Source organism: Myotis yumanensis, unplaced genomic scaffold (genome assembly GCF_028538775.1).
Source record: "Myotis yumanensis isolate MYYU_CA2020_CCGP unplaced genomic scaffold, mMyoYum1.0.hap1 SCAF_3, whole genome shotgun sequence".
Taxonomy (NCBI): Eukaryota; Metazoa; Chordata; class Mammalia; order Chiroptera; family Vespertilionidae; genus Myotis; species Myotis yumanensis.
In genome coordinates this window covers 83,806,773-83,830,818 of record NW_027223754.1, presented here as the reverse complement: position 1 = coordinate 83,830,818, position 24,046 = coordinate 83,806,773, and the positions used below count along the sequence as shown (strand labels likewise).

The 24,046-nt window shown below is 42.3% G+C and overlaps 1 protein-coding gene across 2 annotated transcripts in view; it reads left to right on the top strand.

Moving 5' to 3' along the window:
* ENOX1 (ecto-NOX disulfide-thiol exchanger 1) overlaps positions 1-24,046 on the top strand; it is a 576,449-nt gene that overhangs the window by 392,206 nt on the left and 160,197 nt on the right. For both annotated transcript variants that reach the window (XM_070409022.1, XM_070409021.1), the window contains 2 exons: positions 21,998-22,171; positions 23,397-23,603. In XM_070409022.1, the coding sequence (XP_070265123.1) occupies positions 21,998-22,171; positions 23,397-23,603 (381 nt within the window). The remainder of the gene's footprint in view (positions 1-21,997; positions 22,172-23,396; positions 23,604-24,046) is intronic.

The following is a 24,046-nucleotide window of genomic DNA, read 5'->3' as shown; positions in this document are numbered from 1 at the left end:
CCTTCTTATTTTTCATAGTGTAGATCTCTGGTGATGGGTTATTACAGTTTATTATGTCTGAAATATTCATTTTAAATGATATTTTTACTGGGTATAGAATTCGATACTGACATTTTTTCACCAGTTTCTTTTTTAAAAGTGTCACTTCAAATTCTTTTGTCTTTTATTGTTTCCAATAAGAAATTTGATCTAATTGTGATTTTTATTTGTCTGTACATAACATATCCTTTTTCTCTGGGTCCTTTTAAGAATTTGTCTTTATTGCTGATTTTAAGTAACTTGACTATAATATGTCTTGGCAAACTTTTCTTTAGTTTTCTTGTGTCTTATTTTTTTTTAACTTATTAGGACTTGAGTTTATACTTTTTATCAAATTTGGAAAATCTTCAGCCATTATTTCTTTAAATATTTCTCTGTCTCAATCTCCTTTCTTCAGGGAATTTAATTTCAAGTATATTAGGCCACTTATATTTGTCATTTATGGTATTTTTTATTGCTTTATTTTTCTCCTTATTATTGGTCACATTTTTCTGCTTCTGTGTGTACTTGCTATATTATTTTTTTACTGTTGCTGTAACTAGCTAATACACATTTAGTATCTTTTAAAAAGCATAACTTTGTTATCTTATAGTCTGTAGATTAGAGAATCTCACGGGGTTTAAATCAAATTGTCATCAGGGCTGCATTTCTGCTGGCAGGATCTGTTTCCTTGCCATTTCTAGCTGGCTGCATTCCTTGGCTCATGGACCCCTTCCATCTTCAAATCCAGCAAAGGTGGCTTGAATTCTTCTCACATCAGATCACTCTAACATTTCCTTCTGCCTCCCTATTTCTTATGCTTATTTTGAGCCCCTTGGAATAATTAAGGGTAATCTTTCTATTTTAAGGTCAACTGATTAACAACCCCAAGGCCATTTACAGTCTTCATTCTTCTTTGCCATGCAAAATAATTACACTTTTAAGGATTAGCCTTTCACACCTGGTGTTTTTTATTGGTTTCCAGATACTGTGAATCTCATCTTTTTAGGTGCTAGATATTTTTGTATTCCTATAAATATCCTGAGGTTTATTCTGGGATACATTGACTTTAATTGGAAACACTTTGAACCTTTTGAGGCTTGAGTTTAAGCTTTGCTATTCGAGATCAGAGTAGCCTTTAGTCTAGGGCAGCGGTTCTCAACCTGTGGGTCATGACCCCTTTGGGGGTCGAACGACCCTTTCACAGGGGTCGCCTAAGACCATCAGAAAACACATATATAATTACATATTGTTTTTGTGATTAATCACTATGCTTTAATTATGTTCAATTTGTAACAATGAAATTGGGGGTCACCACAACATGAAGAACTGTATTAAAGGGTCTCGGCATTAGGAAGGTTGAGAACCACTGGTCTAGGGTTAATTGTGCCCTACTACTGGGGCACAATTCTTAGCATTCATTCTGAATATTCTATCCACAACCTCATGAATTTTCAAGCCTTTCTACTCTAGTTGATAAGGTAACAAACTCTTCCCAGCCTTTGTGATCTCTGTGGAGTATTCCTTCTCATCTTTAGGGTGATGCTTTTTCCAGCCTTATTTTCCTCACTCACACACATACACTGATCAGGTCCCAGCTGAGGACTTGAGGTGTACACACTCTATTTCTGAGCTCTGTGTGTATGTGTATACGCATGTTATTGTGTGTGTGTGTGTGTGTGTGTGCAGTTTTTTGGGGGTTTTTTTTGTCCAATATTCTGCCTTGCAAACTCTAGTGGTCTTGGCCTCCTTAAACTACTAGCAATATCTTTACTCAGGAAGACTGCTGGGCCCCTTTAGGGTTCCTCCTTCCTGTATTGTAGCCTGGAAACTCTCTCATGGCAGTGCACTGGGAAATTATAGGACTCATCCTGTTCATTTCCCCTCTCTCAGGGATCTTTGCCTTCCACTGCCGGATATCCAAAGTCTGAAAAGTATGTTTCATATATTTTATCTGGGTTTTTAGTTGTTTCAGGTGGGAGAGTATATCTGGTCTTTGTTACTCTCTCCTTGCCAGGAGTAGAAGCCAAACATTTGTTGTTTGCCACATATTTTATTTTGATAAGAGCAACAATGGTATCAAATATTTAACAACGGATAGGTCTTGGGCACTAACCAAACAGACTGGAGGCTGGCCTGACAGAATGATATGGCCACACTGGTGTTTTCCAGCTAACGGTCAGTTCTGTGTACTGGTGAAACCCTATAACCTACCCAATTCAGGGATTTGTCATTGACAAACCCAGTGAGAGAAAATAAGCTTTGCAATAAGACTGATAACCTGGTTTTGAGTTTGGACTCTTCCATTTCTAGCTGACAATTTGACTTACATTTCCTCCATTCCTTAAGTCTCCACAATCCATTTGGATTCCTCACAGCCAGACACCATATTTTGCGAACAGCAGACTTTTACTCAGAAGGCAGTTCATCCAAGAGAAAAAGAGACAGTTCCTAGGAGCTGTTTATGGGGAAAAGGATCTGAAAGGATCAAAACAGAGGTGGTGGGTTGGGAGAAGATTGGGTAGTAGTCACCACAGCTAAGAAACCGTCCAGGCAGGATGGTGTGGACTCGGTCCGAGAGGAGCTGGTACCCATGGCCATTGGAGAGGCCAGTGCAAGGCAGGCCAGCCCCAGCAGGTATGGAGGGGTAAGAGGGGAGAGGTACCCCAATTCAGTTAGAGGAGCTTGTCAGGAAGTTGTCAGACCTGCATCTCCTGCTCATACCTCTCTGCTTCTGAAGGTGAAACAATTCAGAGCTATCCTGGCACAGTTCCTCAACAAATGGTGGCAGAGGGGGACAGTGTGAGGGACACTCTGTGGGACTTGATTTCTCTGATAGCGTCCTTAAAGATGAGGATTTACCCCCTACATATCTGACTTTCTTTTTATAATCCACTGTGAATGTGTCAGTCTTGTATGTACTATCAGCCCTTTCATTTTATTTGGGGATGCTTTCCAACAAATTAAGATACTCTATTTGTCCCTTTAATTTTCTCTGAAAATTTTGATCCCTCTGGAAGCAAGAAGCCTAAACACTTGTCTACTTGTTTTTATTCAAACATTTTCTCTTTTATTATATTCTATTGTAGTTTAACTTAGCTCTGTGTATTCACTTCACTCATACCTCTGTATGAAGTATGAGGAAATTTTCAGATTCTTTTGACTAACTTAACAAATGTATTTGGGAAAATGTGACCACCTGTTTTTGTTGCAACCAAAACACACAAACAAAAAACATAAATGCCCAAGCTACTGTTCCTATTCTGATGTTTCTGGCCCATGTGAATTCCCCATCCATTTGCAACAAGCATTTACAGATTAGCTAGCCCTGTACCCCTCGCTGACAAGGCTATACTTTGTAATCTCAGTCTTCAACACAGAGGGTGCTTTTGATGTAAACTCCACCTGAAGGAGGCCTGCTGATCCAGAATGGCCCTGGTATTAGGAGGAGGAGCAGCACATATAGTAATATATACAAATAAAGATAAATAAAACACCCAACAGTCCTCTGCCCTCAAAAAGTCATGTGAGCCCTTGCCAGGTGGGTCAGTTGGTTTCTCGTCTCGTGCATCAAAGGGTTGCGGGTTTGATCCCTTATCAGGGCACATACAGGAGGCAACCGATTGATATTTCTCTCTCTCTTCCTTCCTCTCTCTCTAAATATCAATAAAAACATATCCTCGGGTAAGGATTTTAAAAAAATTCATTTGATAAATGCAGTAAAAATAACTGTGGTTGAAAGTGTGGCTCCAGCCCCGAAGGGCAGCCGTGCTGTGACTTGGGTATGTATTTACAAAGTGTTCTGTGCTTGGGTTTGGAGACATAATGGCTCAGCTAAATAGATACTTTCAAAGCGGAAAACCACTTGTAATTCAGAGTGTGCTTGCGCTGTTTTCAGGATGATGGCCTGGGTGCTGTGTTTGCCTTCCTAATTCCACTGCCACTTTCTTTTTTTTTTTTTTTTTTTTTTTAATCTTTATTGTTCAGATTATTACATTTGTTCCTCTTTTTTCCCCCCATAACTCCCCTCCTTCCAGCTCCCACCCCACCCTCCACCCTCACTCCCCACCCACTGAGTTCATCCATAGGTGCATGATTTTTGTCCAGTCTCTTCCCGAATCTCCCATTCCCCTTTCCCCCCCAAGAATAGTCAGTCCATTCCCTTTCTATGTCCCTGATTCATTATAGTCACCAGTTCATTCTGTACATCAGGTTATTTATTCACTTGATTCTTAGATTCATTTGTTGATAGATGCATATTTGTTGTTCATAATTTGTATCTTTACCTTTTTCTTCTTCCTCTTCTTAAAGGATACCTTTCAGCATTTCATATAATACTGGTTTGGCGGTGATGAACTCCTTTAGTTTTTCCTTATCTGTGAAGCTCTTTATCTGACCTTCAATTATGAATGATAGCTTTGCTGGATAAAGTAATCTTGGTTGTAGGTTCTTGGTATTCAGCACTTTGAATATTTCTTGCCATTCCCTTCTGGCCTGCAAAGTTTCTGTTGAGAAATCAGCTGACAGTCGTATGGGTATTCCCTTGTAGGTAATTGAGCCTCTTTCTCTTGCTGCTTTTAAGATTTTCTCTTTGTCTTTTGCTCTTGGCATTTTAATGATGATGTGTCTTGGTGTGGTCCTCTTTGGATTCCTTTTGTTTGGGGTTCTCTTCGCTTCTTGGACCTGTAAGTCCATTTCTTTCACTAGGTGGGGGAAGTTTTCTGCCATTATTTCTTGAAATAGGTTTTCAATATCTTGCTGTCTCTCATCTTCTGGGACTCCAATGACTCTGATATTAGTCCGCTTAAAGCTGTCCCAGAGGCTCCTTACGCTGTCTTCACACTTTTGGATTCTTTTTTCATTATGCTTTTCCAATTGGGTGTTTTTTGTCGAATCTTTGGTTTGATTCTTGCACTCCTCTGGTCTGCTATTGGGTATAATATTCTTTATTTCAGTCCGTGTATGCTTACTTTCTAATTTCTTTACCGTAGCATCGAGGGTCTCATTAGTTTTCGTGAGGCTCTGCACAAATTTATGGCAAGCCCTCAAAATTGCGATTCTTAGCTCCATATCCTCCATTTCTGTCATGTTTTTTTGTCTCCGCATCTTTTATGCTTTCTTGGTGCACCCCCTTGTGGTCTCTGTGCGCAGTCTTGTTCTAGCGAAGCCTTAATTGTTGTAGTTAACACTAGAGGGATTTGACCATCAGGCCGACTGGCGGTGGAAATCAGCTGTGGGAAAACTTCAGTCCTCAGGGGAGGTGCTAGTCCAGCCCTTGCCTGAGGCGGTCGGCAAATGGTTGTGCACAGGGTTTGGGCGGGGCGGGCTCAACAGGGCGGGGGGGAGGGAGCAGCTATGGCCGCTCTCAGTCCGTCCCCAGGGGCTCTGCCTCTCTGTCCCAGCAATCGCTGCAAACCTCGGAGGGGCCGTAGCCAGACAGTCCCGCTTCTCCCGTTTGAGTCTGGGTCCCTAGAGACTCGCCCGGATCTGTAGCCCAGAGTCTGAGATTCGCTCCTGATTGAAAATGACAATCGCGCCCTCAGCCGCCAGCCCGCTTTGCGCGCGCACCCTCACCACCGCACCGCCGTACCTTTAAATTTTCCACACTGCGCCTCCGCTGAGCGTCGGAATGCTGTTGTTCTTGCTTCTAGTTGAAGAGACTCTCCTCAGCCAGCCTTCCCGTGGTTCTGGTTGATGTCCGCTCCGACTTTTAGTTGTATTTTTGAAGTGGTTGTCCACGGCGGCAGTCTCTGGTGTTTTACCTATACCGCCATCTTCGATTCTCCTCTCCACTGCCACTTTCTAATGCAGCTGTGTGCTCATGTCTGTGTCCCAGTACACTGAGCACCTCAGGCCAGGGATCCTGACTTATCCCTCTGCCCCAGCATCTAGCACATTGCCTAGCAACCTTGTAGATGATTAAATGTGTTCAGTGAGCTAGTATCTCAGAGGGACTTAGGGCAATGTGCCACTCACTCATCAACTTTTTCAGCAATAGAACTTAGTAGATGACCCCAACACGCAGAATAGCATAGTTCTGCTGAGACCAAGACCCTTCACTATGGGTCATAGTGAGAAGAATGAGAAAACACACACCCACATCCATTCTCCCTCCCTCTCACTCTTTTCTCCCCTCCCTCCTGTCATGCTTGTGTATATACTTTAAAGCACAATAATAGGTGGAATAATATATTAGATTTTCTTTTCACACAAGATAAGCACTTAGCACCATTGTGGAGCCGCAGAGGTCTTTGAAATAGAAAATCCTAACTGTAATTTACATTTGAGTAGTGATTTTTTTTGTTTGTAAATTTCTGACACACAAATGCCGGTCACATAATTTGGCATCCCTAATAACAATGAACTAGGCAGTGCAGGTAGCCTTACCTCTGAGATGAGGAACCTGTGATGGACATGAGACTGGACCCCAAATATTGTTCATCACAGCTTTTCCCCTCTGCCCATGCCTCCCTGGGCACTAGTGGTAGGCAACCAGACTTTTACTGCAGCCAGGGCAGTATGACCCACAAACTGCCTCTATTCTATTTGTGTTTTTGTTTGTGTGTGTGTGTGTGTGTGTGTGTGTGTGTGTGTATTATTGATTTCAGAGGGAGGGAAAGATAGAAACATCAATGATGAGAGAGAATCATTGATCGGCTGGCTTCTGCATGACCCCTACTGGGGATCGAGCCCACAACCCAGGCATGTGCCCTTGACCAGAATTGAACCCAGGACCCTTCAGTCTGCAGGCTGACACTCTCTCCAGTGATCCAAACCAGCTAGGGCACCTCTCTTCCATTTGTAATGATGCCATGGGCACATGTCTCAAGTTGAGACTAAAAGCCTCAACTTTCTCATTCATCTGTGAAAGGGGGGAAAATCTTGGAGTGATATAATGAGAACTAGCTTATTAAATGGTTGAAAAAAGATTTTGAAAATATAGTGTGATATAAAGGTTTTGTAACAATTCAAAACCTCTGGGAATGAGAATGAGACGTAGACCCCCGAATGAAGAAAACTTTCTCTGAATTTACAACTAGACAGGAAATTATTTCAAATGAAAATAATTCAAAACAAGTTGTTAAGAAATGCTGTGTGATTTATAATAGCCAAGACCTGGAAACAGCCCAGGTGCCCATCAGTAAAGGAGTGGATAAATGGGGTACATTTACACCATGGAATACTATGCAGCTGTAAAAAAAATTAATTAAAATAAGGAACTCTGATCTTTTGTGACAGCATGGATGGACCTAGAGATTATTATGCTAAGTGAAATAAGCCAGTCAGAGAAAGATAAGTATCACATGATCTCACTTATATGAGGAACCTAATAAAGAAAACAAACTGACAAACAAAATAAAACCAGAGCCATGTGTACATGGTACATGGAACAGACTGATAGAGGTCAGAGGGAAGGGAGTGAGGGGACTGGATGAAAGAAGGTGAAGGGATTAGCCAAAGCACTTATATACATAGCCCATGGACATAGACAACAATGTGGTGATGGCCAGAGGCAGGTGAGGTGAGGACTGGGAGGAGGTGGGTAAAGGGGGTGGGGAATCAGGCCAACTGTAATACTGTCAACAATCTACATATATATATATATACAAGTCCAGTGACCAGGATGGCAGAACGACCAGAACAACTGATGGCTATGACATTCACTGCAGTAGCCAACCATCCTGATCCGGCCCCAATTGCCCCCCCACCCCGGCCAGCTCTGCCCCTAATCGGCCCCCAACACCCCAATCGGGGGTGGGGCCGGCCGGACAACCACCCATGGTCCTTCCCCCGGCCAGCCAACTGCCAGCGGCCCCTCCCCTCCACCAGCCCGGCCTGATGGGCCCCCATCAGGGCAGGCCAGCTGGACCCCGCCCATGCACGAATCTGTGCACCAGGCCTCTAGTAAATAAATAAAAGAAAGACAGAAAGAAATGTTCCTCCAAGTATACTGCACTCAGCCAAAAAGCTGAGTTAGGTTTCAATGGCAATTTGTTAGTGAAATTATTTCTCCTTAGCTTACTTCTCTGAGAAGTTAGCTACTGGAATCACTCAGGATGTTGCTAGAAGGAAAGACTACCAGAGAGCATGATTTGGCCTTGGTGCTTTCTAAATTAAAATACACATCAACATGTAAATAATTAAATCTGGACAGGGCCTCAGATATAATGAAGTTTTTTAAAGTCTGGTGCTGCTCTATTTTAATTTAGTCTTGCACTCACACAGCATTTTCGTCATGTGTACCAGTTGTAGTCTGGGAGCAATAGGCTATATCATTAGCTCAGGTGTGTCTTAGGCTATACCCTCTAGGGTTGTGTAAGTACACACTAAATGTTTGCACAATGACAAAATCACCTAAAGAAGCATTTCTTAGAGAGTATCCCTACCATTAAGCAGCATATGAATGTATTAAAAACACATCTGTTATGTGTGTGTGTGTGTGTGTGTGTGTGTAGGTGTGTAAAAGATTAATAACATAGACATATTCATTTAAGTTAAAAATGTAGGGTTACAAAGGAGAAAACTAAGTTTAAGGGGAAAGCAGATATGCTGAGTATATGAATGAACACACAGTTGGCATGTATGGTTTTAACACCTAACCTACCTGGAACAAAAAGCAGAGAAGAAACAGCTCTGAATTCTGTAATTCCCATTTCCAGACACAGAGAAATGCCTTGGGTCCTTGGGGAGAGGGAGAAGCTTTTTACTTAAGATTAAAGTGGGAGCAATTTCTCCTGTGGGGAAACCATATGGCACTGCCTCCTCAGTTGTTTTCCTAGAAGACCCTCCTGATTTCCACCTAAAGAATCACTTCTTGCCCTAGCCGGTTTGGCTTAGTGGATAAAGCATTGGCCTGGGGACTGAAGGGTCCTGGGTTTGATTCTGGCCAAGGGCACATGCCCAGGTTGCGGGCTTGATCCCCAGTAAGGGGCGTGCAGGAGGCAGCCAATCAATGATTCTCTCTCATCATTGATGTTTCTATCTCTCCTTCTCCCTTCCTTTCTACAATCAATAAAAATAATTTTTTTTAAAAAAAGAATCACTTCTTGAAATTAGAATCTATATATATAAAAGCCTAAGTGACCAATGACCAGAACGACCAGTCGCTATGATGTGCACTTACCACCAGGGGGCAGATGCTCAACACAGGAGCTGCCCCCTGGTGGTCATTGCATTCCCACAGCAGGATCGATGCCCAGCTGACCAACCTGCCCCTGCAGCCCACCAGCCAGGGGCAGCCACTCACTCCCTCAATAGTCCTGCAGGTCCAATCTCCAGAGAACGGGCCAGGCACCAACAGACCAGCGCCACTGGCACACTCCCGACAGCACCACTGGCCTCCTGGAAGTCAGCCTCTGGCGCCAGGGCTGCTTCCCCTCCCTAGACACTCCGCAAGGAAGAAACAATATAAAAGTGGCCGCCAGGTGGTTCCCAACAACCTGCGTGAATGTCAGTGGGATGGATCTGGATCCTGGGCCAGCAAGGGTGTCCCACCACCTGCCTGGAGGGCCAATAGCATCCTGGGCCCCACCCCCCCCCATAGGACCCCACCCATGCATGAATTCATGCACCAGGCCTCTCATAGATAATAAAATATTAACTTAGAGAGCAACAGAGAATTGACATATACCTTTTTCTTAAAGGAAGGCAATGTTGTAATATGTATACTGTATAACACACATCCATAGTTGTACACATGAAAATATATATACTATTCATCATTTGCTGGGGTTCAGCCCCAGTGGTCCAGGGGTTCCCAAAGGTGTGGACGGAGTTGGCAAAGAATGTTTTACACAGAGACAGCGTTCAGAACTCTCTAGCTTTCCTTAGTCTCCGTGGATCTTCCCTGTGCGTGGCTGAGGCCACAGAAAAAGATCCCAAGGTAAGCTGAGCCTTTATTTTATAGTGAGAGGTAAACAAGGTAGTGGTTTCCATAGTTACACAGTTCTTGTGAGTTTCACTTGTTTTGGCCACTTCCTGCACTTCCCTCAGCCCATTAGCTTTCCAGATAAGATCTGGGGAGTGTTATAAGGTCAAGCCTAATTATGCTAAGAGGACTGTGCCCTCTAAGCTGGGAAGTGTTTGTGACTTTACCAATAGGTCAGTCCGAGGCTTAACCCTATATCAGCTCCCCACAATCATTAAAGGGATAGCTAATATGCATCTAGTGCTTCCACTGTACCAGCCACTCTTTTAAGCTCTTTATATATCTCAACTCATTTAATCTTCACAACCACCCTGTAAGGCAGTGGTTCTCAACCTTCTGGCCCTTTAAATACAGTTCCTCATGTTGTGACCCAACCATAAAATTATTTTCCTTGCTACTTCATAACTGTAATGTTGCTACTGTTATGAATCGTAATGTAAATATCTGATATGCAGGATGGTCTTAGGCAAACCCTGTGAAAGGGTCGTTCGACCGCCAAGGGGTCGTGACCCACAGGTTGAGAACCGCTGCATGATTTTTCGTTCTCCTTTTGCAGATTAAGAACTGAGATGTAGAGAAGCTAGGCAGTTGGGCAGGAGGCTGAACCTGTCTTGGAACCTGGGATTCAGACTATCCCTCATCTGTCTTTCCCAGAGAAAAGATTCCCTCCCCTTTCTCTCCCTCTTCAACTCTATTTCTTGCCCTTATTTCCTCATTCTTACCCATAATCTACATTTCCTTTATTTTTTCCATTTCCTGCCTCTCTAAGATCAGGTCTGTGTTTCTGCAGCCATGGGCTGGCAGGAGGGTGAGTCCGAGTGCCATCTTACAGAGGTGTGTGAACCAGAGCTCAGAGAACAGTCCTATTGGTGGAGTCTGTGATCCTGAGCACCACCTCAATCCTTGTGCCTTTCAGTCTCATTATCTGTAACATGTAAGTAAAATCATCAACATTTTCTAATGATAATAAGAGGCACACCCAGCAGAAACCCTCAAGGCTCCCATTGTTCAGTTAATAAGGTGAATATAAAGAATGCAGCCATCATTTGCTCTAGAACCTTATGTGAATTCACGTGGTGATATTGTGGATTGAACAACCAAATATTTCATTATCTTGTCCCTTTAGTGTGAACTCTGTAATTTCGTTCATTCGTTTGACAAGTGTTCTTTTCGGTGATACTATGTGCCAAGGACTGTGTTGGTCGTGATAGATAAGGTGATGATGAGTCAGCCAGTTGTCCTTTCCCACACAGTCTAGCAGAAAAATTAAATTAATATAGACTACCCTGTTATTTAAAAACAGCATGTGAGCTGCAGTTTCCTTTAGGAGCACTCATGGTGTGTTTACTTTTAAAATAGGCTTATTTTCTTTCCCAAGTCCACAGCTCTGTGCTGATCTTATTTAAAGAGACCAACTCTGTATTGCTTCAATGCCTTCAAACAGTAAGTTTAAATTGAAACCTACATAAATTGTTTAAAATAATAAGATGTGAATGTTTTCTTTGAACCTAAATATTGAATAAGCTTTCCTTTGTTCTTGTTTAAATTTATGAGATGTTACCTATCTCCCAGAAGCTTTGTAAACCGAAACCAAGGTCAATAAATGAAATCAAAAGGTGATGCCTTCCATGTTGCCTTGAAAAGATGCAGGTTTCAAAGGGAAGATCCCTACGAAGATGTTTCTGTGCTGGGAAATGCCACCTCTGCTGTCATCCCCACTGACTGTAGTGGGCTTGGCATCAATATGACTCCAAGCTCTTATCCTGACTTCAAAGAAAGGGGTCAGTACAACAAAGCAAGGAGGCATTGAATGCCAGAAAGAAATATGTTGACATAAATTATTTAGTCTTTCAACATATACCTAGAGTATCCCCCCCCCCACCTTAGAAAGATAGACAGATAAATGGATAAATAGATCATTACAATTATCTAATTAAGGAGTGCTTTTAATGTGCTTGGCTGAATATTCGAAGATATTTCTTAAGATTCAACAGTCTTTTTCCTCTACTTTTTGCTCCTCTGGCATGAGCCTGTCAGGACAAAGTAGAGAATACCAAGCGCCTATTCAGTGCTTTTTAAAAAATCATTATATAACAGTCCTGCTGTACAAAGTCATGTAACATAGTACAGAGAGAAAATTAATCATCAGCTAATGAGATAGGGATGTGAAAAGAAGTTCAAAATAAGTAATTTAGAGGCCCCAATTAGAGTCTATTCTCATGGGTTTTCTGCGGCACCACTGGCTGATCCCAGGTCCAGGCGTATGAGAAGGGTGTGGAGGGAGGGATGGGAGGAGGAAAGGGCAGAAGAAGAGGGAGGAAGATATAGAAGCTATAGCTTCTGGGCACAGAAAGAGGCTTTTGCAATACTCCAAACAAGAACCTAAATAGCAATGGGGACAAAAATGATGATGTAGAAAACCATTCAAAGGTAGGTCTGTTTGAAAAGTCTTGGCATATGATGGTTTTTAAACTAGGAACTGAGAGGAAGGGAGAGTACCACTGAAGGAAATAGGCAGACCTTCACCTCCAATTACTTAATCTGCTCAAGCATGTCTACCAAGAATGGTAGGATGCATGGCCCTGATATTGCAAATGATTTGCTATGGAGTACATTCAGACAAGATGTAGAACAAGTGAGCAGGTACCAGTAGGTCACAGAGCAGGGAAAATAAGTTAGCATGAGCCTCCAACACAAGGAATTAAGAATGACCGCACATGCAATGAGATTTGGCAATGGCCCTCAAAACTGGAAATCAACAACAAGGGCTCAGAAGAAGTCAGTGTTAGGGAAGGTGTCTAAATGGATTTGTCTAAGAGGATTTTCTCTGCTTCTGTGGCTGAGTCTGACCTTTGAAGAGAAATGTGCTGGTGGATTAGAAGGGACAGGAACTTTAAGAAAGGGTTGTCCTAACAATATATAGACATTGAGGGTCAGGAGGGAAAATTTGAAACAGGAAGAAAACCTATGAAGATAGATTTTGGGAAAGTCAATGTAAACTCTTTTATTTTGTTTCAAAATGTCTTCCTCAAGGTTGCATAATGGCACTGTGCCATTAGACAAGACTTGTGGTTTACTTGAATGAGGTCATTAGACCTGTGTCAGCTGTGACGGGGACTGTGGGAAAGATTCACTTAAAGACGTGATGTGAAGTTTTCAACACAGGCCTGACACAAAGTAAGCCTTCAAACATGACCATGGTGTTTAGTTCCAAGTCCATAAAAAATATAACGTTTAGGATTCCGAAAGGTAGAGAGATCCTGGGCCAGCAAGGGTGTCCCACCACCTGCCTGGAGGGCCAATAGCATCCTGGACCCCCCTCCCTGCCCCCCATAGGACCCCATAGGCCTATCTATGAGAGGCCTGGTGCATGAATTCGTGCATGGGTGGTGGGGCCCAGGATGCTATTGGCCCTCCAGACAGGTGGTGGGACACCTTTCTACCTGTACATTTCTGGGGATAATCTTAGATGTCTTCAAAAGTGGGTTTTAGAGAAGGAGAGTCATTACATGGAAGGATTAAAGGAAGCAGGGTGGTGAGGCTGGCTGAGAGAAGACTCGGCTATTCTTGTGAGCTTTCTTCATGGATCTGGTCAATAATGGTAGGAAAGAGAATTACCTGTGAGTATAGTCCAGGAGTGCAGAATACAGACAATGGATTTCACTACAGGATATCAGGTTCTGAGTCAACAGATGAGGGATAAATCTCTCATTGGAAAAATTAATAAGAAATAAAATGGGCCACTTTGGGAGACAGTGAATGTATTGTCACTAGATGTGTCTTGAGGAAGACAGGGTGGAGTGATGTTGGAGAACTCAAAGGCACAGTGATGAAGCAGCAGGACTCTTGATTCTAATTCCAGCTCCACTCTTAACTAGACTTTGGGCAAGTCACTAACCTCCCTGGGCCTCAATTTTCTCAATCAAGGCGGGGTAGGACTAGGAAATGTCCAAGTCTCTCAGCTTTGAAATGGCAGGATCTTTGGTAACGCCCAATGGCCTTTGCTTCCTGTCAAAGTGATCCCCTCCATGCCTCACTGATATGTGCCGGCATGATTTTTATTCCTGAGCTATGAGGCCCATTGCATCTGGAGAGTGTATTTCAGTAGGTTCAGGAAACACAGAGTGACTTACTCTGAGTGTGACAGCTCAGGCCTCTGCACAGAATTGCTCTGGTGTCAATTCAAGTCCCTGGCCCAGTGTAAGTGAATTTCATAGAATCTTTGATAGGCTTTCCCCTCCTGGCCACTCAAAACAAATCTGGTTCTGAGTGCAGGCTTCGTGTGCAGGTTGCTGGAAAGATCTGACAGACTTCTTTCAGCAGTCAGCTCTTCTCTGCACCAGTTTTGGTCAGAAGTTATGAAAGTCTCTTTGTTGTGTGTCGTGTCATCTTTTCAAATATGGACACATAACTCCCCACTCAAGTCAACATTACTTAAATATCCATTGAAGGTTGCATTTCCTCTGTTTGCATCACTGGTCAAAGGAGATAGGGGTTTATTGACAGAATGAGGTTTTGTTTGTAGTGTGTGCACAGCAGGGCTCCAGGAACTCACTTTGGATATACATTTTGGGTTTCAGTGGAAGACACATCTCCCCACCTCTGGATCTCTTTGGAAAGATCACTGAAGAGTTTTTAATTTTACTTTTTTTAAAAAATATATATTTTATTGATTTTTTACAGAGAGTAAGGGAGAGGGATAGAGAGTTAGAAACATCAATGAGAGAGAAACATCAACCAGCTGCGTCCTGCACACTCCCTACTGGGGATGTGCCCGCAACCAAGGTACATGCCCTTGATCGGAATTGAACCTGGGACCTTTCAGTCCACAGGCCGACACTCTATCCACTGAGCCAAACCAGTTAGGGCTAATTTTACTTTCTTAAAGATTCTGCTTGTTGGCATTTACTTATAAGTACACTAATATGTTAATTTATAAGCTGAGTGGTTAATTTGTCCTCAATAACTAGGTAACAATCTTCAAAGTTTGTCTTTTCACAAAGGGGAAAACATAGGAGCAATTCTGCCTCCTGAGGACTAGTTTTTAATATTTTTCCAAAGAGAACCTTTAGAACAGTGGTTCTCAACCTGTGGGTCGTGACCCCTTTGGCAGTCGAACCACCCTTTCACAGTGGTCACCTAAGAACATCCAGCATATCAGATATTTACATTACGATTCGTAACAGTAGCAACATTACAGTTATGAAGTAGCCACGAAAATAATTTTATGGTTGGGTCACAACATGAGGTTAGAACCACTGCTTTAGAATATCTTTGCATTGCTTATTCCGATGGGTATATTTGGGGAATACCATTTTTACATTCTATTTGCATACATAGAAGTTATCCTTTTTAAGACTAAAGTTGTCTGTCACCTCCTCAAGGATTCCTTCTATGATACTATCCCCCGTTTAGTTTCTTAGGTCTGCCACCACAAAGTACCACAAATTGGATGGTGTCTTCTCTCACAGTCTAGAGGCCAGAAGCCAGAAATCAAGGTGTTGGCCAGAGCCATCCTCGTTCTGAAAGATCTAGGGAAGAACCTGTTTTATGCCTTTTTCTTAGTTTCTGTTTTTTTTTGTTGTTGTTGTTGTTGCTGTCCTTGGTGTTCCTTTGTTTGTAGCTCCTTATCTCCAATCACTGTCCCATTGTCACATGGCAGTCTTTCTGTCTGTCTGTTAATGTCTCTTCTCTCTCTCTCTTTTTTTTGTTTTGTTTTGTTAATCCTCACCTGAGTATATTTTTTCCATTGTTTTTCAGAGAGAGTGGAAGGGGATAAGGGAGCAAGGGGGAGAAAGAGAGAAAAATATCCATGTAAGAGAGACACACGGACTGGTTGCCTCCCGCACAGGCCCCAATCAGGGGCAGGAAGTGAACCTACAACCCGGGTACGTGCCCTTGACCTGGAATTGAACCTGTAACCCTTCTGTGCAAGTCCGGCACTCTAACCACTGAACGCACCAACCAGGGCTCTTCTCTTTTTATAAGGACACCAGTCATATTACATAGGGACATCCTAATTGAGTATGACCTTATCTTAACTTGATTCCATCTGTTAAGACCCTATTTCCAAATAAAGTAACATTCACAGGTACCAGAGAGATTAGCTCTTCAAAATATATTTTCAGGAGGACAAAATTCAACCCATAACAGCCCCCAACCCAGACTGGTTTTCATGGCCCCTTCTCTGTGTTTCCATAGCACCTCTTATTCAAATGTCTCACAAAAGTTGTCATACTATATTGTCATTTTCTGGTTATTGTTTCTGCCACTGGACTCTCACTTCTATGAAGGAAGGACTCATACTGTATAATGCCTTTTCAGGCAAAGTACCTAGAAAAACATAGAGCACCTAGCAGGCACTCACATGTTTGTCAAACGAAACACTTTGCCGTCATCATCATGATCCTCTATGTGTAGACAATGTTATATTATTTTCCATAACATATACATGTATTAATGTTGTAAGTAATTGCTACCATTTACTGAGTATTTACCATGTGCTGGACATTTAGGTTAAACATTTTGGTTTTTTTAAATCCCTTTTCATCCTCACAAGAATATTAACATTTAAATATGCTTACCCCCATTTTACGGATATTATAAATCAAACTTAGAAAGATTACTTGTCACAAAGCCAGGGCATGGCCGACCCAGGACCTCATCACAGGTGCACTGGACTGCAGACTCAGCACCTTAGCACTTTGATAACTGCTTTTGCACAGACTGGCCTCTCTGATGCCCCCATTTTGTGGAGCAAGTTTGTCTGGTGTTTATGTTTGCATTCACCTGATGGAGACCCGGGGCCCAGAGAGGTGAAGGAACCAGCTGTGATCAGAGCGTTTTACTTCAAGGTCACCTTTATAAAAATGGCTTTCCTTTGTTGATCATGAAATAATTTTAAGAATATTTGAGAAAGGAGGACATGGAACTGAAAAAAAGCATTACTGTAATAGTTCATGATCTTAACTGACACAGTCAAACAGGGCTTGGAAATTGCAATGGGGCACTGTTGTGAGAAACGGTTTCTCCATTCTGTTCCAGTAAACAGAATGTGTATCTTGTGGTTTCATGTTGAGTGAGGATAGATCATATTTTGGGTCCATAATTCTTCTGGAGAAGGGAGAGGAGCCACTGCAGGCGCGTCAGAGCTCCTCATCTGCCCCTCTGCCTGGCACAAGTCCTGGGCGCTGCTCCCACGTGCTCAGCCTCTCCATGCACTTGAGGTCTCATCTGGGTCTCATGGAGGAGGAAGGGGGCCCTGGAGCCCTGCCTTTTGGGACCCAGAATCTAGCTGGGCTTGACACTGGTCAGGCTCTGCCCTGTGTCCCAGGACTGATAACTGGAACTGCCTCCATCCCAAACCCCAGGCCTCGGTTCTGGTGTCTGGACCCTGTCTTGCTTCCCCAGACTGAGTCACAACTCAGTTAACCTGCATTATTACCTGGAATTTCTTGACCTGTGACACTGTAATGTTATTGCCAAACCTCAGTTCCCCCTGACCTGAGTCAGAACCCTAGACCTGGGGGATCCAGGCCCAGTGACAGGTGCCCAGTGACCCCCTGGCATACTGGCCTGCCTAGACTGGTCTTGTGTCTGCTGCTAACAATCCCTACCCAGGACTAGACGTGCAGTGCTACCACTTGGCTTGATTGCTGCCTCTCTTGTATTTTTCTCTTAGAGCACTATGTCCTACTTTCTGGGCCAGACTTGATCCTGGCGCTGACAACTTACCTGTGTCCCCTCAGCTGCAGCCCAGCCTAGCCCAGGATCCACGCTTACACCTAACCTAGTTATGCCCAGCCCTGACTGGAGACTCGCTTCTATTACCTTTCTTCCAATCGGGTCTAGTTCTCACCTCAAATGAGACTCTTTGCTAAGGCAGAAAAGGGGCAAGCCTTTTAGGGTCAGCAGACAGAGAGAGAAGGAGGAAGGGAGGGCAGCCCAGTCAGTATGGGCCTCTGGCCAGGCCAAGTGCACATCTGACTGACATTTAGTTGCTGCCACCCCAGAGAGAATAAGGCTGAACCTACTACTTGAATGGCAGGGTGGCTTCTGATCTGATCTGACTCCCATGGCTCCTCAGAACATTGTAGCCACTCTACTGCGTGCTCACTTAGGAAACTACTTGGAATTCCCAGATGGCTCAGGCTCTCCTGGGCAGGTCCCTTCCTTGATGGCTCTTTTAATCCTCTGAGCCTCAGATCATATTTTAGCTCTTCTCTTGAGTTTGGTGCCCATCCTTTTTGTTCTCCTCAAACCCAGTTGTTTCCCCAAGTGGGGAACATATTACAGTTACCACTGTAACTCCAGATCCTGGCAATAGTATGTGCCCAGTAAACACTGAATGAATGAATGAATGAATGAATGAGTGAATGAATGAATGAATGTATGAATGAAACCACCATGCCTCCAAAGTCCTGAATACAAAACCCCAACGGCCCTCTGAAAAATGTCCATTTAATTGTTAAACATCGGACTAAGTATGAACCAGTGAATGAGATATTTGTTTCTGTTTTTGTCTTGTTCGGTTGGGAAAAGACAACTAAAAAGAAATATTGCTGAGCTTTGGCCTTGCTGCCTCTGTGCCTATAGTCAGCAATACAGAGAGGAGCTGACAGGGCCAGTCCTGGAAATAAATAACCCTCCCTCTTGTTCAAGTGCAGTTTCTAAAAGAAAGTTCTACCATATACTTAATTGGATTCTTTCTTGCTGCAATTTAAGCCTTCTTCCTCTTTTCCCCGAGTGGGATTATAGCTCATTATCTCTGAAGTTCACAGGGACGCCTTTTCTTAGCAAGGAACTGACTCTCAGAGCGAACATTCTCTCCTCACCTGTGTCATCCTGTGTGTGTGTCTTTCTCAGACTTTTGGAAATAGTGCATTGGCTTTAACGAGTTAGTACATAGTAGGTTCCTGTGCTCTTTGAGAAAGCAATTTTCATCTGTTCATATATTGTTAAAAAGTAGTGGTACTTAAAAAAAAAAGTTTAATCCTTCCCTACTTCCTCAAATACTAAATTTCAGATCCTTTGGGGTCCAACATAATTTAGGTGTTAATTCCTTTCTAAGCTCTTTTCAAGTTAGCGCACTCACCATGTAGATTCCTTTAAACCCCAGAGTTTCTTCTCTGGGTGTCTCGGAAAAAGCCAAGTAATGCCTGCTGTACATTTAAATATTTTGCTCAGGAGTAGTGTCTTTCATTCCCCTTTCTGACTATTTATTTATGTGGCCTTCATAAAGAAAACAGAAGTCTGTTACAACCAAAACAGCCTGCAGGCACTGGGCTTCTCATCTCATTTGTGGGAAACATCTGGTTAATATCATTCACGGGCTCTCATTCCAGGGTTTGCAGCCCTGAGCGGTTTCAGCCTTAAATCACCCTGGATTGGCAAACAATAGTGAGGGACAGGCCAGGAAAGAGACGGGCAAAGCTTATGTTTGGAATGAGCTTAAGTAAAGGCATAAACTTGCTGATATTCCCATTTTTTATTTCTAATATATTCACTGTGAAAGCCAGTATGTTATTTCAGTGATGATGACATTGAGAACCATTGTGTTCTGGAACTTTTCCTTTAGAATTGGCCTGGGGATCAGAAGGCTACATCTTGATTTTTTTAAAGAGTAAATTTCTAGTAGTGGCATGTATTAGGTGAACGGTCAAGCTGGGTCATTCTTGGTGGAAACTTTGAAGTAGTTAAAAAGAGACCTGTTTAAACATGGAGCAGAGACCCGGACTCTAGTTCCTACTCTGCCATGTTTGCTTTGTGATGCTGGAAATGTCACTGAATGCTTTAAGCCTCAATTTCTTTACCGGTAAAATGGGAATAAGATCTATGAAACTATGAGGATTTCAAATGAATAACCCAAGTGTGAGTCTTGTCTCTGTTACTTCCAAATGCTTATAGTATGTCTTTGGTAAAACCGTGGTTTTGAGCAACATCAGCACAGAGCCCTGGAGTCTGGAATGCTAGTGCTCCAGAAAATTCTCCAGTCAACAATCCCATTACAGATGAAGAAATTGAGAATCATAATTATAGAGGAAGTGACTAGAATGCCAAGGTGGCTACTTTCAAAGACAATGCTTATTTTGCATTTATATTTAGGGTTAAAAAAAACAACACAAAAATAAATATTTAAAATAAAATAACAACCTCACCCTTGCTGGTTTGGCTCAGTGGTCTGCGGACCTAGGGGTCCTGGGTTCAATTCCAGTCGAGGGCACACACCTTGGTTGCAGGCTCCTTCCTGGCCCCGGTCGGGGCTTGTGCAGGAGGCAACCAATGGATGGGTTTCTCTCACATCGATATTTCTCTCTGTCTTTCCATCTTTCTTCCACTCTCTCTAAAAATCAATGGAAAAATATCTTCACGTGAGAATTTAAAAATAAGTAAATAAAAACACAACAACAACAACCTCATTTTGCTGAAGCCCTGGTGATACACTATCAAATTAAATGGATTTAATAAATGGGACAGCAGTCCTCCTGGGATTATAGATTAACATCACCCTGCTTATTCTGTGCGGCCCAGAGGAGGAGTGGAAATATCCAGGGTGGCTGGAGAAAAGCTATCATAAGCCTTTTCCCAGAAAGGAAGAGCCTATGTGGGTCCTTCTACACGCTCTGGGAAGGCTTAGTAAACCCAGGTGCAGTTGTCATTCCATCTGCCTCTGAGCTTATGTGACCTTTCAGCACAGGTGAGGAAAGAGCAAGGCTGTGCAGGACTCAGGCCCAGGCGGTACCTGAGAGCCACAGAGGAGAGGGGCAGGAAGGAGGAATGATGTAGAAGAAGGAGGGAGAAAAAGTAGGAAAAGTAAGAGAAGGAAATGTCCTCCCTGAGGACTGTGGTGGAGGGTCACCATGACTACTACGCCTGGTGGCATCTGTGCTACTATTTGTCTTTCTGGGAACATTATCACACCACCAGTGGGAGTGTCTGTTTTCTGCAAACAGATCTCCCAGGAGGGGGATCCCCTCGCAGCTACTGTAGAAACTCAGTACATTTGAACAGCCCCTGCTCTTAGAAAAGTCTTACTTATTTAAAAAAGAAAACAACAAAGTCCCTTTATATCACCTTTGAAATTACTTGCTTCTTTATCACACTAAAAGAACAATTCAGTGCTTATATTGGAAAACTCTTTTTTTTTTTTTTTTTTTTTTTTTGCTGCCTCCTTCAAATTTTTATAAGGGCATAAATTTGGGTTTTTATACAGGGAATAAAGATTTCAGAAGGGTGGTCAGTTATTTGCTGATCGAATTACTGGAAGAAAGTATGATTTAAAAACGTATATAGTTGGAAGGTCTGCTCAAGGTGGGGAGGGGAGGGGATTAAGAGATCAACCAAAGGACTTGTATGCATGCATATTAGCATGACCAATGGACACAGACACTGGGGCGGTGGGGCTTGCCCTCAGGGGTGGGAGTGGCAGGGGGGTTAATTGGGGGAAAAAGGAGACATGTAATACTATAACAATAAAAAAAAAATGTATATAGTTAATTTTAAGCCTGCATCTATTTAACCCATCTGTGGTAATTATAATATCTCTTTGTGTGTTTTTTTATTTCTTGGGGGAAATGGGTTAGGTTGGACCTGGATGCATCATTATAAAATATGCACATATAAATTGAACTTTTCTAAATCTAGGTCAATTGGGTAAGAAGTCTCTTCTGATAAAAGTAGGTTGACAATTAGATTCACAGGCCACTTCAATCTTAAATGATATTTCTTCCTACATCCTGGGTCATAAAGCAGTGTAAATAATACATCAGTGTTAAGAAACAGAAATCGCATTCACAATATTAGCAAAGCATGGTTTTACACTTTAATATGCTGTGTCCCATTCTGCCATGTTAGTGTTTTAAATAGTATAATTTCTTTTTCATGTAGTTTTAAGTTCATCTTTTATTTTCTCCTCACCCATTCTGGAATAGCTTTCTACAGTGCTAGGAGAAATTCCTAAAAAATAAAAACCATAAAGTCAAATGATATTTTTAGAAAAATGTAAAAGATTTCAGATCCTCCAGCCAAAATGTCATGTTGTGTTCTTTCCAGACTCCATCTGTGTACCAGGCTTTGATCCAGGCCTCAACATGATGACTGGGATCACCCCCATTAACCCAATGATCCCAGGCCTGGGACTGGTACCACCCCCGCCGCCAACAGAAGTGACTGTCATCAAAGAAATAATCCACTGCAAGAGTTGCACTCTTTTCCCTCAAAATCCAAGTAAGTGATGTCTGTGAGAAATGTTTGCTTATCAATTTAAATTACTATTTTGTTTTTATCATAGCATTGCATTCATTTTCAGATGTGACTCAGAATTCTTCCACATAGATACTAGAGTGGGGATCCATTCCACAGAAGTTCTTTGTCTCTAGATTAGAATGCATGTGGGGGGATATGTCCATATGTCTGTCCATGAGCTGACTCAACACCGTAAAGGCAGTACCTGTGATTTGGAACTATATATCCAGCATTAAGAATCTTTTTGCATGCAATGAGGTCTGACTTTTGCTGCAAAACATAGTGTGAAATATGTGAGCACTTCCATCCATCTTCACAGTTGCAGGAGAAAAACTCTGAAATGTTTTTTTGCTAGATGGAAAATTGAATTAATTTGGCGGTTAGCAATTTTGGGGGGAGCCTGCATCTCAGACTTCCTGGGCCAAATTGCATTTGCTTGAAGGAAACATACATTTGATGAAATAAGTGGGTCAGAATTTTTTTTTTTTAATTTAGCCACAGATACTAAGTTTATGGGCTTAAATAGCTAGGATTTTTTTTTTTATTCATATTAATCAGTGTTGCCTTTTTTAAGTGGACTTTTCAGGAGATTGCTTTAGTAATCTACATATAAACTAGGTAAAATGTTGTGACAGTGTACATTTTATCTTTTTATACAGCCTTCCCCAAATTTAATAGTTTGCTCATTTCAATGTGAATAATACTAAAAAAAAAAAAAGTTTTTTTCAGGCCCGGGGTTTCCCAGCCAAGTAAGTACCGCGCGAGCTTTCAGGTTCGGCTCTCTGCGTTCTGCCTTGCTGCTTCCGTATCCCGCAACAAGACAAAGCAGATAACGAACCGAGGCTTTTCATCATGTTGTCATTTCATCATGCTTTGTACCTTGCAAAGGATTTTTCCTCGTTTTCTGGGTTTCCATATTATGAAGGAGAAATGAAATTATGCTAACATTTGCTTTATCTTTGTTCACGGACAAGCCTAGCTACTCTGTGTAGAAATGAACAAAAAGAGAAAAGAAAGTTGGGAGGAGGAGGGGAGAGGAACTGAAAAACAAGACAGCCCATGATCAATGTAAGTCGGTGTAGAAATTTATCATTATCCAGAGTGGAGACAGTTACTCTGTGAGTTTTACTTTTGCCAGGTGAACCGGAAAAAAAGAGCGCAAAGAAATCAAAGGCAAAACCCTCTGTTTCTTGTGCTTAATTATTAGATCTTCCACCTCCTTCCACAAGAGAACGACCTCCTGGCTGTAAGACTGTGTTTGTCGGAGGATTGCCAGAAAATGCCACTGAGGAAATTATTCAAGAAGTCTTTGAACAGTGTGGTGATATCACAGCGATTCGGAAAAGCAAGAAGAATTTTTGCCACATTCGCTTCGCAGAGGAATTCATGGTTGATAAAGCCATTTACCTTTCTGGTACTTCACATTCCATAAGGGGTTTTCTGGGCATTTTGTTATGTTTTATGGTGTTAATGTGAGTTTATTCCCTCTTGCCTTAATGCACAATAAAAATCCTTACAGTTTGGGGCTAGAAAAGGAGGGATTCTGCCTTTTCCCTAGGCTGCCAGAAGCTCCACCTTAAGTCTGTGAATGCACCTCGCTGCAGGAATGGTTTCCCACATCCAGTCTTTAGGAATTCCATCAAGCTTCTAATTAATGATCTCAAGTGCTTATTAGATGAAAAGCAATATTATGAATACTGAGGACCATTATGATTATTGGATGTAATTCTCTGGGAGATTAAAGTACTCTCTTAGCATAATTTCCGTTTTTCAGAAGTGATTCACTTTCTAGACACCAGGGGACTAAATCAAGATCAGTTCTTTGCAGAAAGCAGTCTGTGGGCGCCAGGGAAAGAC